General features: G+C 43.0%; 1 protein-coding gene across 5 annotated transcripts in view; it reads left to right on the top strand.

Moving 5' to 3' along the window:
• Fam120b (family with sequence similarity 120B) overlaps positions 1–15,089 on the top strand; it is a 77,543-nt gene that overhangs the window by 48,904 nt on the left and 13,550 nt on the right. For all 5 annotated transcript variants that reach the window (XM_052750711.1, XM_052750710.1, XM_052750709.1 and 2 more), the window contains one exon: positions 558–650. In XM_052750711.1, coding sequence (XP_052606671.1) covers positions 558–650 — 93 coding nt within the window. The remainder of the gene's footprint in view (positions 1–557; positions 651–15,089) is intronic.

Genomic DNA, 15,089 nt, shown 5'->3' with positions numbered 1-15,089 from the left:
AGATTTACTATCACAGTGGCTCGGTGCAGACAGTGTCAGCCTCAGGAGTATGTGAGGTTGAGTGGAGAGCTACCCTGTCCTTGGGTCTCCTCATCCAAGTTAATCCCTCTCTGTGTTTCCCTCATTTCTCTGTCTTCCTTTGGTTTTCTCCCACACTTTTTGATTCCAGAGAATGGGAGGGTCTCGTACTTTGGGACCTTTATTTATGTTGTTGGGATCCAAGGATAAAGGTTACACCCAGGATTGTTGTAGTGGGATGTTCCTCCAGTCCTGGCCACCTCACCTCAGCCTCTGGGTCATCTGTTTTCGACACCGTATGCAGAAGGGATTGCCCCATCACCCTGTTAAGAGCTTTGTGGCCTAGGGTTGCGGCTGCTGAGAGTATCTGCACAGCCACACATGTCACTGTTCATTCACTGTGCATGTATATGTGCACATGTATGTTTTCCTGTGTGTGTACCTCTCTCTGTGTCTGTGTGCATATGTGTGTTGTACATTTATAAAAAGTGTTGATCACTTCCAGTAGGCTCACAGTGGCCCTTTTCTGTGCTTTTCAGGTGGACACTCTTTCCCTGGAAGATCTACACGCGTTTATTGCTCAGGCCTTGTGCCTCCAAGGAAAGTCAACCTCACAGCTTATGAACTTACAGGTATAGTCATAGTCATTCATCACAGCCACAGAGGCAGCCATGCTGTGGTCACACGGTCAGCATTCTTTCTAGCCTTTTCCTGTTGTAGTTCATAGGAAGCACAAGGCAGGCATGTGTGGTGAGGGTGTCTCTACAAGGAAAAGGATTGTCATCCTCCATCGATGACTCCTAGATGGGTGTGGTTTCCGAAGCCAACAACTGCTGTACCCTTGCTCAGGAACGCAGCTTGTTCCAGGTCCTGGCCTGGTCATCTCGGTTTGAAGAAAAGCTTTTGTAAGCCTCTTTGGCGTCAGAGAAACAGTGCCTTTTCTGGTCCAAGCTTAACTGTCATGTCCCTTTGTACACGGCAGGGTGGAGCCAGGCTGCCCTTCCTGTATCCTCCTCACTCAGCACCTAGTGCTTGGCATGTACTTTGTAGTTCTGTTGTCTTGTTTTCTATGAAGAAGGTGGAGCCCCGGAGGCCATGTATAGCAGAGTGACTTTACACCCACCAGTTAAAGCTGCTTATATTGAGCATACAGAATTGTTTTAAAACTATATGTATGTATACATTTATTAAAAATCCAGAGTTAGACTATATGTATAAAGATCTGTGTACATATTTTTATACTAACCTTCTCTCTATGGCCATAGGTTCCCCATCTAACCATAGATTGAAAATAATTATTTTTAAATGGCATCTGTACTGGAAATGTACAGACTTTTTTCCTGTCATTATTCCCCAAACAATATGGTATAGGTGGAGTTTTTCATCAGGACCACCAGCCAGCACCCAAATATCCACACAGAGACTTATTATTAATTATAAATGCTTGGCTGGTAGCTTAGACTTGTTCCTAATTAGCCCTTACAACTTAAACTAACCCGCATTTCTTATCTACCCTCTGCCACGTGGCAGTACCTTCTTTCAGCATGGCATGTTCGTCTTCCTTCTCTCTGTGTCTCCTTGCCACCCAGAGACTCCTCCCCTTCTTCCTGCCTAACCTTATCCTGTCTAGCTATAGGCCAATCAGCTTCTTTATTAACCCAATCGCAATGACATATATTCACACAGTATATAAGAATATTCCACAATACCGCATAACAACTATTTAGATACTATTTCTATTACACTGGGTATAATTAATTTAGAGGTGACTTCAAGTATATGGGAGCTTGTCTGCAGGCCATGTGCAAATCCTGGATCATTTTGTTTGGACATATTTGGGTAAGTTGTTCGCTAAGACTGAGTGTCGCTTCAGGAGGGATGTACATGGCATGATGAGGGAGAAAGGGGACACCCACCTAAAATCAACTGTGGTAATCAGTGGGATGACAGATGTTATGGCTAGATTGCCCTCACATTCCAAGGTCATTTTGAAATTATTTTCTTGCTAGGATCTTTGTAATCAAAATAGTAGTCTCTTGGTTTCAAGACTCTAATAATCTTTAAATTTTTTGTGAACTTCTGTACTTTGATAACTTAAGTTGTAAAGATTCCCGGAGTTGGAAGCTCACTTCATTATGCACTGCACATTACAAGCTGTTGTTAGCACTTGGACTCATCCTCTGTGCCTGTCTCTTGTTTTCCCTTCATACTTTCTTTCTTTAACTTCATCTTTTCTCCTGGTTCTGCCTTCTGGCTGGAAAACTCTGTGCCTCTCAACTTAGGCGGAGATTCTCCTTCAGCAGAGACTCATCCGTCAGTTGTTGCTTTTGCTGAGCTGCCTCGTGGCAAGTTCCATATTTCTGGACTTTTGACTCTATCTCCTTCATTCCCTTTCCTGAGAATTCTCCAACACTGTACAAAATTGCTGAGACAAAGATGAAAACATGGTTACGTGTTATGTCCAGTGTACTCACGGAAATGTAGATGGATTCAGGCCATTCAAAACTTTCTTCTGTGTATGTGTATATGGATAGACATGCAGATGCAGGTGGTTCTAGGCCATTCACAACCCTTCGTGTGTTGTCTGTGTGTGTGTGTGTGTGTGTGTGTGTGTGTGTGTGTGTGTGTGTGTGTGTGTGTGTACAGACAGATTGTAAAAGGATTCCAGCCATTCCTAGTACCTTCTTTATGCTGCCTCTCACTTGGGAAAGAGTAAGATTCTGTGACCCATTCCAGCAGTAGGAGGTGAGGGTATTTGGAGGAGATTTCACGGTCTTGATGATTATATAGAACCAGAACCGGGTTGTCATTTTCTCCTTAAATGTAGACATAATGTTGGAGCTGTAGGGACCTAACTCCACAAGAAGAAAATGTTAACAGTTTTGAGTCAAGACAGGAAGAACTGTGGGTCTAGGATGACACTAACCCCAAGGTCACTGAATCCTGCTTTTCTGTCAGCTAAGTGACAACTTACAGATCCTACCACTGTTGCCTGTGGCACCCACATAGCTAACGTCCTCTCAGGCACTTGCACGAGTCCATCTGTGAGTCCAGGTTCTCCTGCCCATGTCTCACTTCACAGCAAGTCCATCAGTGTCCACGGGGAACGTGAAAGTCATGCTGGAGTTCCTTGAGTCCTTGCCTCCCAGCTGAACTTTGGATAAGTTTAAGGAGCATCTCAAGTGATGTATTCAGAGAGGGTAAGAGGTTTGGAGCCTCTGAGGGTAGATGTGATGGACAAGAGAATGAGCAGTTGGATGGGTTTGGATGCTCCTTCCTCCCATCTGTTTTTACCTTTATCCTCCTTCTCTTTAACTTCATCTTTTCTGCTGGCTCCACCTTCTAGTTGGAAAACTTGTCTCTTAACTTTGGCAAAAATTCCATCTTTGCTAACCTCGTGCTGGGGTAGCTTTCTCTAGGCAAGTCCACACCAGAGAAAGGGAGTTACACATAGGTGAAACCAGAGCCATGTCTCTCGGAGAGCCCAGGAATACCTGAGCAGGAGCCTGTATTTTTGAAGGCATGAGCCTATAGCCAGAGTGTAGACCAGCTCTGGGTCTTGGCCTCTGAGCACAGCCTTGGAACACCCACCTTAGAGGTACCTAAAAGCCTAGAGAAGGAAGGACAGGAATGCATTGCACAGTGATAGATAGCCCTAACTTCTAAAAGGAGTCACTGTAAGGACGAGGAGCCACCACAGGATGAAATGACGGAAAAAAAGACAGAACAGGTGGAAATTTTAAAATGTTTTCATTTTTAGAGCTGTGGATCTCCAGGAGACCTATCAACTGCCCCTAGGAAGCCTCTGTGCTTCTCTTTTATGTGAATTTATCATTTATGATCTTTATATTTTGCTATACTTACTTATTTGTGAGTCCTTTCCAGAATCTATCAGAAAAAAAAAATAAGAGAGCTTGTTTTCCTGTTGATTATGGATTCTAAGCCTCAGAGAGAAGAAATGCGAACAGATGGTGGTCAGTGGCTGAGGACACTAAGAATGTGAAGGATGCTTATGAGCAGTTGATGACACAGAGGATGCCAGTGGTATGTGTCACTGAAAACGGTGTATCGCCTGCTTATGTACAAAGACCTGGGTTCTGTCTCCAGCACCAAACCCAGAAAACACAAAGCAGAGAATCCCACAGCCTAGGGAGGATGAAGAAAAGGCTGACAGACATTTGTTGAGCAGAAGGCATATCCTTCTACCCAGCTGATAGAGTCGTACCAGATAGAAAAGTTGCTGGTGGAAGGACACAGAACAGAAAGAGCCCAAAGAATGGTTGATTTATTTGCTAGTGAGAACTAAAAGTGCCCACAGCCAGGCTTGAGTGTGGGGAGGGCTGAGAGAGGCTCAGAAGTTCTCTGTGCTTTGATGTTATTGGTTCCTGTTTCATTGGTTTCAGCCCTGCTGTTCTGCTGCTGATTATTTCTCACATCTGCTCTTTGGGGTTTTATTCTTTCTGTTGTTACAGAGCTTGCAGGTGTGGTAAGTAACTGATATGAGATGGCTCTCGTTTTTCTGATGTAGACACTTAGTCCTATGAACTTGCCTCTTGGAACTTCATTGAGCCCATGGGTTTGGGTATGTTGTGTTTTTATTTTCATTCAATTCTAAAAAGGTTTTAATTTTTTTCTTCTTGACTCTTGTCTTGACTCATTTTTCATCTAGTAATAAGTTGTTTAGTTTGCATAAGTTTGTATACATTCTGCTGTTTCTGTTGTTCAACTTTTTTATCATTTGTGGTCAGATAAGATACAAGGTGCTATTTCAGTTTTCCTGTACCTATTGAGACTTGCTTTGTGTCCCAGTGTGTAGTCAGTTGTGGAGAAAGTTCCATGAGCTGCTGAAGAGAAAGTATATTTAATGTTCAGGTGAAATGTTCTGTCCATTTGATTCATGACTTTGTTTGTTTGTTTGTTTTTTGAGACAGGGTTTCTCTGTGTAGTTTTGGTGCCTGTCTTGGAACTCACTCTGTAGCCCAGGCTGACCTTGAACTCACAGAGATCCGCCTGCCTCTGCCTCCTGAGTGCTGGGATTAAAGACATGTGCTACCACCACCCGGCTGATTCATGACATTGTTTAACTCCAGCATGTCTTTATTTAGTTTTTGTCTCAATGATCTGCTGTTGTTGGTGGGGTATTGAAGTCACCCACTGTCATTGTGTGAGGGTCAATATGTTATATTAGCCATAATAGTATTTGTTTTTACGAACTTTGGTACTCTTGTGTTTGGTGCATAAATGTATAGAATTATAATATCCTCTTGGTGGAGTTTTCCTTTAATACATACATGATGTCCTTCCTTATCTCTTCTGATTAGTTTTGGTTTGAAGTCTTATTTTGTCAGATATTAAAAATGGCTATATCAGCTTGCTTTTTAGGTCCATTCACTTAGAATATCTTTTTCAAACTTTTACCCGAAGGTGATGTCTTTCCTTGATGGTGAATTGTTCATAGGTATAGCAGAAGGATGGATCCCATTTCCTAACCCAGTCTGTTAGTCTGTGTCTTTTTATTGGAGAATTGAGACAGTTAATATTGAGAGTTACCAGTGAGCAATGTTTATTGATTTCTGTTATTTTGTTGTGGTGTAGGTGGTTTTGCCCCTCTTTTGATTTACTGTTCTGGGATTCTTTATTCCTTATGTCCTGTTTCATGTAGTTAACCTCTTGAGACTGAAGTTTTCCTCCTAACGCCTTCTGGACTGGCATCTGTGGTCTCTCTTCTGGCTTCCAGAGCCTCCATTGAAAAGTCAGGTGTTATTCTAATGGGTCTGCCTTTATGTATGACTTGGTCATTTTCCCTTGCAGCTTTTAATATCCTTCCTTTGTTCTGTACATTTAGTCTTTTGATTATTATGTCATGGGGAATTTTTCTTTTCTAGTCCTATATATTTGGTGTTCTGTATGCTTCTTGTACCTTGATAGGCACCTTTTTCTTTAGATTAGCGAAATTTTCTCCTGTGATTTTTGTTAAAAATATTTTCTGTGCCTTTGACCTGGGTTTCTTCTCCTCCTCCTTCTACCTCTCATTCATAGGTTTGATCTATTTATAGTGTCTCAGATTTCCTGGATGTTTGTGTCTGTTTTTTTTTTTTTTTTTTTTTTTTTTTTTTTTTTTTTTTTTTTAGATTTAACATTTTTATTTGACTGAGCTATTCATTTCCTCTACCTTGTTTTTAAGACCCGAAATTCTTTCTGTGTCTTTTGGTGAGGCTTACCTCTGAGGTTTTTGTGTGACAATTTTTCATTTCCAGTTGTAATTTAGTTTGATTTTTCTTTATTAAATTCTACTTTCGTGTCTTGAAATGTTTTCATTTTGTTCAGCTGTTTCTGTTGTCATAGTCTTCAATTACAGCATTTATTTAGATCCTCTTTAAGGCCCTTGAACAGATTCATAATTGCTATTTTGAAGTCCTTGTCTTGTGCTTCAGCTGAACTGCTTTTCTCAATGCTTGTTGCTGTAGGGTTGCTGCCTTCCGTGGGAGGCATACTGTTCACTGTTCATGTCTGTATTTTGTTTAGACCTAGGCATTTAGAGTTAGAATGTTCGAAGTGTTTCTTGCTATAGACATCCTGTCTAGTCTTTGTTGCCTGGGTGCTCCATTCTTTAGTTGTTATTGCCACTTGGATCCTAGCCAAATGTGGTGACTGTAGGGTCCCTGGTAGAGAGTGTTTCTAGGGGTCAGGGGGTGTCAAAGAGGAATGGAGATGGGCTAGAAGGAAAGGCTGAACAGGGGAGTGGGAAAGAACTAGGGAGACCCTGGGTCCACACCAAGAAGTTGAGTCTCCAGGGAAGGACGGTGGGCAGAGAAGAGAGGCTTCTGCTGGCAGGCTTCAGCAGGACTAAGAGTGACTCTGGAGAGACTGGAGTGGAGGACTGGAAGGACAATAAAGGTCACCTACCAGGTCCTAGACTAGTGTGACCACTGGGGGTCCCTGGTAGAAAATGGTTCCATAGGTCTGTGAGTGTCTCAAAGCAGTGGAGATGGGCTAAATGGAAAGGTTGGAAGAGGCAGCAGGGCCTGGTCTACAGAGAGAGTTCTGGGACAGCTAGGGATACATAGAGAAACCCTGTCTTGAAACAAAAACAAAACAAAATGAAGGAAGGAGGAAGGGAGGGGAGAGAGAGGGAGAGGCAATAGGAAAAGGGACCCTGGGTTCACACAAGCAGCAGAGTTCATCCCTGATATTCTGCTTCCACGTGGTCCATTCTATTGGTGAGACTGTCTGCAGGACTTTTTATTTGACCTGTTGTGTTTTTCATTCCTATCATTGTTTTGGTTTAGGATTCTTCAGTATTTATCTCTTTATTCTCTTTTTATGTTGTGGATTAGCTTCTTATTTCATTCAGCAGCCTGTTTGTGTTCTTGTAGAAAATATTGGAGTCCTCCTTATAATGTTTTCCATATTTATAATCATTCTTTTTGATCTTACATCCAGAATTTCATCTAAATAATATGAGTTGTCTTGGTTTTTCCTGTTACTTGTGTTTTTGCATTGGGATTTGCTCATCTGGGATTAGAGTATAGGTTAAGATTTGTTGGTTGTGTTCTTTTAATTCAGCTTGCCTCTCTTCTTTACATGGATATATTTGCAGTGTTGGAAGAGACTAGGTTCTAATACAGTTATGGTGTTGTCATCTGTTAGACTGTTGTTTCAGGCACTGGACTCCACCTAGACTCTACCCCTGTGGGTTGAGTACCAGCTGCAACTCCAGTAGTTAAACAACGCCAGGATTGTGGTTGCAGGTAACCACAAAACAGACACTTACTAGTAGGGATTGATTTAGAAAGTAAATGGACCCCAATAGTACTATGAATACTAGTAATGCTAGTATGAATGCAGAGAAGAAAGGAGGTGAACAGTCATGGTGAAACTAGCAATAAGCTTTAGGTTGTTAGATGGGAAGCAGAGGAGAAGGGCATAGTTAGGCGTGGTAATCATTAAGCAAAGGGAAGATGGGGTGGAAAGGTGGGATTTGGATTAACAGTAGACTAAAAAGAAGTAAAGATATACTTAGTGATTGTAAACCAAGTCAGCCGTGGACTTGGGGAGATGCAGCACCAAGTGGAATAGGTGTCGGAAAAGAGAAAGGAAGAGTGTGAGAGTATAATGAACAGTAGGGGGCAGTGTTGGCCTGCTACAGTGCCCTCCTGTGCTATATAGATGAGAAATAGCTCTAGTGGGGAAGGAGAGCTGGGAAGACGTAAGAAAATGTGAGCAGGAGCCTGAATGTGGATTTCTTCTCCTGGGCTGCCCTGCTGCCCCGGTCCTGGTGGAGGTTGTGTTCCCTGTTGCTGTTAAATGATCTCATCCCCCCACCCTTCCCGGGCTTACAGCTCCCCTTGTGCGTGGAGTTTTCTTGACTATTTTGGTGGCTGTGGAGAGCTGAGGTAAACTCAGTCTAGCTGAGGCTGCTGCCCTCCCACAGGGTTGGGAGCTGCTGGGGGCTGTGCGGTACCCAAAGCACTAGTGAGCGCTCGTGCTTCGCTCCCTCTGCAGTTCTGTCTTTCCTCATTTGTGGTGTTGATGGTGTACCTGGGAGCAGTCACTGGGGACCCTTTATGTGACATTCCTATGGCTGTATTGTAGATTTCCTGGCAGGAGTCCTTTAGTCCGGTTTCCTTGGGTGAAGTGCTGCTTTGGAGCGTGGAGGGCTGTTTGAGTGGCAGCAGTGAATCCATTCATGGGTCCTGTGGCAGAAGAAACTTGTTGAAGTGTTGATCAATCTATTTCAGGATTTGGAAAAGTAGCAGATGGAGTGATAAAATATTCATATTCCCTTTAATCCCAAACTGTAACCAGCGACTCCGTCCAATGCGGCTTCTGTTTTGCCATCTTATCCAGAAGTCTTCTAAAGGAAAGTCTCAAGGGATTGCAAAGCCAAGACAAAACAGCAAACTCCTAGAAGAGTTAACTGTCAGGGTGAAAGACCCACATACAGAATTCAACCACATTTCCAATGTTAGCAGTGAGCACACAGAAACTGAATTGAGAAAACATGACATTCATAATTTTTTTTTTTACTAAATTGAATTGCCTAGGTACAAATTAAACATACGTATGATCTGTAGATCCAAACTTGCAGTCCTGCTGGGTGTGCTGGAGCATGCCTTTTATCCCAGCTGCTGGGAGGGAGGAGGCAGACAGGATCTACATATCAAATCCCAGCCGGAGCTATATGGAGAGCCCTCCCCTCAAAAAAAAATTATAATCTTGATAAAACAAGTGAAAGAAAAGCTCATGTATCTGGAGGTCAGAGGATAACTTTCAGGAGTCAGTTCTCTTTACTCATACTGTAAATGGAAAAAAAAATAGGGTTGTGTTAATGGACTTTAGAAATATTGTATTAAATTGAGTTCTGCTCATGGTAGACTCTGCAGACCAGACTTAAAAGTTTTACATTAGTGAAGAGCACCCACAGGCCTTACGAGGAATTCCTAGTATCTCTTTGTAAAGAATGGGTACTTTCACATTACACCTCTAAAAACGGTTTGTGCAGCTAAACCCCTTCAGAGTAAAGGTTAAATCTGCAGTGATCCAAGTTTATGATAAACAACGTATTTCATGAGACAGGTTCACACACTGTATCCCCTGCTGGGTCTTACTGTGTAGACCAGGGTAGTCTTGAACTGGTGACAGTCGGCCTCAGCCTCCTCAGTTCTGGAATATAGCCATGTGCTGCTGTCCTTGTGCTTCAGTTCTTAAAATAACTGTCAAATTCATTTAAATGAGACCTTGTCTGTGAAAGGGTTAAAACATCTGTCACTCTCTCTTACCTTTCTCAGTTTTATTAACTATGTTAGATATGTGATAGTGTGTAACATTGGTCAGTGTGTGTAGCATGAATTTTAAAGGTTCTTATTAATAAAATCAAACCTGGAGCTGGGTATTGGGGTGAATGCTGGAAGATCAGAGAAGCAGAACAAGCCACAGCTTCCTCACCTTGCCAGTTCCTCAGCTGATCCTGTTTCCTCAGACTGGAAGCCTCTGTGTCCTCATCCAAATGGATCTCAGCTGAACTGTTGCTCAAAAGCGTAAAAGCTTAACCAGGCTCTAGTTCCTCATCCTCACGCCTTAAATACCTTTCTACCTCCTGCCATCACTTCCTAGGATTAAAGGCGTGAGTCACCATGCTTGGCTGTTTCCAGTGTGGCCTTGAACTCACAGAGATCCAGGCGGATCTCTGCCTCTGGAATGCTAGGATTAAAGGTGTGTGCGCTACCATTTTCTGGCCTCTATATCTAGTGGCTGTTCTGTTCTCTGACCCCAGATAAGTTTATTAGGGTACACAATGTATTGGGGAACACCATATCACCACAAGTGTGAGCAAAGCAGATTCCCAGAAGGTGACTGGCTCACCTGTGCTCCCATTTCCATGGGGTTTCTTGGATATTTGGAGTGTTGGTGCCTGCGGCAGATCCAGCATTCCAGATCCATAGCGAATACGTGTGGATTCTTGTGGGATTGTGGAACTCTTTGTAACATAAAGAATGGCTTCTCCAAGAACAGAAGGAGGCTGAACATAAAGGTTGATTTAACAAAGAAAAGAAGTAGTTCATGTTAGCAAGAGATTTTATTTTTTATGTGTACAAGTGTTTTGCCTGCATGTATGTCTGTACACCATGTGTACCTCTGTACTCTACCTGCAGAGGCCAGAAGAGGGCATTGGATCCTCTGGAGCTGGAGTTACAGACAGTTGCCATGTGGTTGCTGGGAATCAAACCCAGGTCCTCTGGAAGAGCACCCAAGCTCTTAACCACTAAGCCATCTCTCCAGAGCTGAGGCAAGATATTCTTAATTTGTAAAAACTCAGGCACCGTCCTTTTGAGATTACTTCATGTTCCATTCTATTTTTAAATGGTATTCAATTGAAATGAGACTAAGTATGGCTTTTAGAAACACAGGGAGTGTCTCTCCCTTCCCCTTCCTCTTTAAAGAAAATTTCTCAGGGGAACAAACCCCAAAATAAATTATCTTCTAAGTTCTACCTAGTGGCCACATCTTGTATTAGCCCAAATTTTCCTGGAACAGTGTCTTAGTTACTTACCTGTTGCTATGATGAGACATCATGACCAAAGCAACCTAGAGAAAGAAAGCATTTAATTGGGGGCTTGCTCACAGTTTCAGAGTAGAGTCCTTGACCATCATGGTGGGGAGCATATCAGCAGGCCGGCATGGCAAAAGAGCAGTAGCTGAGAGCTAACATAGAATCCACCAGCCCAAGGCAGACATGCACAGAGAGAGAGAGAGAGAGAGAGAGAGAGAGAGAGAGAGAGAGAGAGAGAGAGAGAGAACTGGGAATGGTGTGGGCTATTGAAATTTCAAAGCCCACCCCCAGTGACACACCTCCTCTACGGCCACTTCTCTTCCAACAAGGCCACACTTCCTAATCCTTTCCGAACAGTTTCACCAACTGAGGACCAAGGATTCGAACATGAGCCCATGGGAGCCATTCTCATTCAAACTACTACAAGCAGGATGGTTACGTTCCAGATCTGTGTAAGGAGAGAGCTCACGTGAGTGTCTGCTGCCGTAGTGGGTGGATGATGGACAAGGGTGTGTACCTGGACTGGGCTCCCATAATGCTTCTCTGGCATTGCTTGTTTGTTAGGTCTTTTTCAGTCTTGCTCAGGAGGCCCAGTGCCCTGATCAGGATTTGGCAAGCACCTGTTCTGAAGACTTAACACCGTGGGACTGTGTGGAGGCCCACAAAGGTTTCCTAGTGAGATCTGAGCTTGCTTTACCCAGCAGGGCTGCATTAGAAGATTGCTTGACCACGTGCATGGTTACCAGGTGATTGGAAGGGTCTATATTTTGCTGAGCTAGGGGGAGGTCTTCTGCTCCACCCCTTGGCATTCCTGTAAAAGGCCCTTTAGAAGAGTCAGAAGGGGCCAGTGGATAAGGATCCAGGCCCTCCTGAGGCTATCCTGTGTTTCTATCTGTTTCTCTCCCCTCTATCCTTCTATCTGATATCTCTTATTCCTCATTCCTTAAGAGTACCCTATTGTAAAATGTGGGAGCCAGTCTCCCAGTTGGGCTCCCACAAATGGTGCCCGAACAGAGACTGGGACTTGGTGAAAGGAGTATCAGGGGCGTCACAGGTGTAAGGGGGCATGCTCAATAATGAATTAAAAATAAAGGCGACAGCATTTTATTCTTGGGAGTGGAGGTAGGCGGCTGAATGCTGAAGTTAAAAGTGAGGTTGCAGCAAGTATCTCTTCTCCATCTAGGTTTCTTTCTTTTTTCTCTCTCTTAATTTCTATCTGTAAAATTTAAGGAAAAAATGTAAGGTAGAATATAGGAATATTGGGTAAGAAGAAACTTAGGGTAAAGTAGAATATAGGAATATAGTGTAAGAAAAAACTTAGGATAAGAAAAGCAGCAAGACAGAGGAGCTGTGTTCTTGGGAGTCTGAACACAAACTCCTGGGGAAAAATCGCAGTCATGAAAAAATACTATGAAAAAAACTGGCAGAAAAAGATTCCTGTGGAAGCTTTTGGCCTGTGAATAGCTTAGATCTAAGCCCTGAGCAGCAGGGAAAGAATTTTCCGAGGCAGATGCAGGTGAAATAAAACTCTTCACTCCCCTGGCTCTGCCACTATATGAAAACATCAAACCGTCAGAATTAGTTTCCTCTTGGCCATGAAGCCAAAGTTTAGGGAACAGAAATCTTGGGGAAAACTTAGTGATCTTTCTCTAAAAAACTGAAGGCTTTTCAGGTCTTTCCTTCTCAGATCTCTTTTCTTCATGTAAGTGCAAAATTAGATTCACCTGGAAATAACATCTATCAGAATGGGAAAATCACCTAGGGAAAAAAAAAAACAAACCTTGAAAACATGGCAAATCTTCTCTGATAGTCCTGTCTCCCCATCAAGCCAGTATTAGAGAAACAAAAGCCAGAATCCCCTGTGGCCAGAGCCTACGCCCAAATAAGTACAGGCAGAAAGCCGAGTAGGGACAGCTTCCCTCCAGAGTGGAGCCCCAACAGAGGTGGTGCAGGACCCGGGGAGGGGCTGCTGGTGTGAGCAAAGCAGTGAAGGCTTTGAAATCCTCCCTGCAATGAGGGAGGCAGGGTCTAAGTTCCTAGATCGGGAACTCAAGCCCCTACCCCCAGAACAGAAAGCAGTTAGCAGAGAAACTGAACCTCTGCTAAGGCATCAGAGACTCTGCATCTTGGGGGAGGGGACAAGCATGGACAAGCAGAGGATCTATGAGGGGGAGGGGGAATCTTAACGAGGAAGCTTTATTTCAAGTACTTTCATTTTCTTTTACTGACCCAGAAAGGTAGGAGACAAGTGTTGATCTGTAAGTGCGCACCTGGGCCCGCTTCTGGGACAGTATTAGGTAAAAGAAATCCACCTGCCAATGCCAGCTGAGGGAGAACAGAAACCACCTGTGGCAAAAAAAAAAAAAAAAAAAAAAAAAACCTCGCTTGATCTTGATTTTCAGTATGAACACAAACCGCATAAATGGAAATAGGAATGCAGCGGACCCAAAAGGAAGCTTGGGAAATGTAGTCCATAACTAGATTGTAACAGCATGACGCTATAGAGAAAGGCAGCTTGGGAAATGTAGTGCGTAAAAGCGAGGCAGCATAGGCAAGCATGCCTGGAGAAAAGGCAGATAGACTGGGACAAAAACTTTCAAATGTTCCTGTAACGTAGCTGCAGAATGCCCAAGGGAAATACTGCCAGTATAGCCCCCCCCAAAAAAAAAAACCCCAAATGCCATTTTTTCCACAAGCTTTGTTAGCTTGCCTCCTGGAAATGAGAAACGGGTAAACAGCCTGCCTGTCAGGTGGGGATTCTTTGTTCTTGAAGAACAAGAAACAGGTGATGCCTGTCAGAAAGCAATGAAAATGACACTCCTCAAGTCATTTTGAAACCCTTGACAAACGAGGATTATCAGAGAAGTGTTTTTTTGCCTTTTGAACAACAGCTAGCAGTGAGTGATTCCTTTGCAAATATAATGGGGAACAAGGAAGCGTGTATTTAGAAAGCAGTGACTGTTTTGTAGATGGGGACCACACTCCAGAAAATCTAGCTGTCTTACAAAATAGAGTCACTTCGCTTGAAAGTTCCCCACAAGAAAACAATGCTACATTAGAACGCTTGCTTAGTGAATGCACTGGTGCTCGTGAGGACAGGGAAGTGTGCCACGTCCTGAAGGCTGAGTTACAACTCCAGTCTGGGCCGAGTGACCCATGGTCAGAGAGGACCACAGCTACTGGTCAAATGGCATCGGGGTTGAGAAGCCAGTGAATGAAGTGAAAATACTAAATCATGAAAATGTTCTTCCTCAGAGTGAACTAATGAAAGATGTGTTTCATGATAAATAAGACAACTCTTTTGGACGGTAGCAGTATCTGAACAAATAACCTTATCAGAAACATTGGGCTGATAAAAATCTATCCAAGACAAAGCCTTGTTAAAAGAGGCAATTCTAAGATGCAGCTTTAAAAAAGTAAGAAAAGGGAGTTTTACCCTCAAGCTTAGAGCCACTGATGAATTAGGCTCTAACTTCAGACTCTCAAGAAAAGTTTCAGAATGATATCAAGTTGACTATAAACTCTGAACTTTAGAAATGATTTACATACTTCCTGTCTTGTTAGAAGAAAATGTAATAGTTCAGTTAAGAAATCTCTTGTAGATGTTTGCTAATAGAGTTTGCTTTTGAATATAAGTTAGTTCTGTTAAGAGATTCTTTCTAGTGAAAGTTAGTTCTGTTAAGAGATTCTTTCTAGTGTTAGTTCTGTTAAGAGATTCTTTCTAGATGTTTGCTAATAGTTTCCTCTTGAATGTAAGTTTAATAAATAGTTCTTTTAAGAAATCTCTTCTAGATACGTGCTAAAGCTTGTAAAATAAGTTCTATGGAGTTTACTTTTGAATATAAGTTTGTAAAAAGTGCAAATATGTGGCCGGGCGGTGGTGGCGCACGCCTTTAATCCCAGCACTCGGGAGGCAGAGCCAGGCGGATCTCTGTGAGTTCGAGGCCAGCCTGGTCTACAGAGCGAGATCCAGGAAAGGCGCAAAGCTACACAGAGAAACCCTGTCTTGAAAAACAAA

This window comes from Peromyscus californicus, unplaced genomic scaffold (assembly GCF_007827085.1).
Source record: "Peromyscus californicus insignis strain IS unplaced genomic scaffold, ASM782708v3 Scaffold_22__1_contigs__length_63687245, whole genome shotgun sequence".
Lineage (NCBI taxonomy): Eukaryota > Metazoa > Chordata > Mammalia > Rodentia > Cricetidae > Peromyscus > Peromyscus californicus.
The sequence above is the reverse complement of the archived record's forward strand: the minus strand, read 5'-3'. Positions and strand labels throughout refer to the sequence as shown.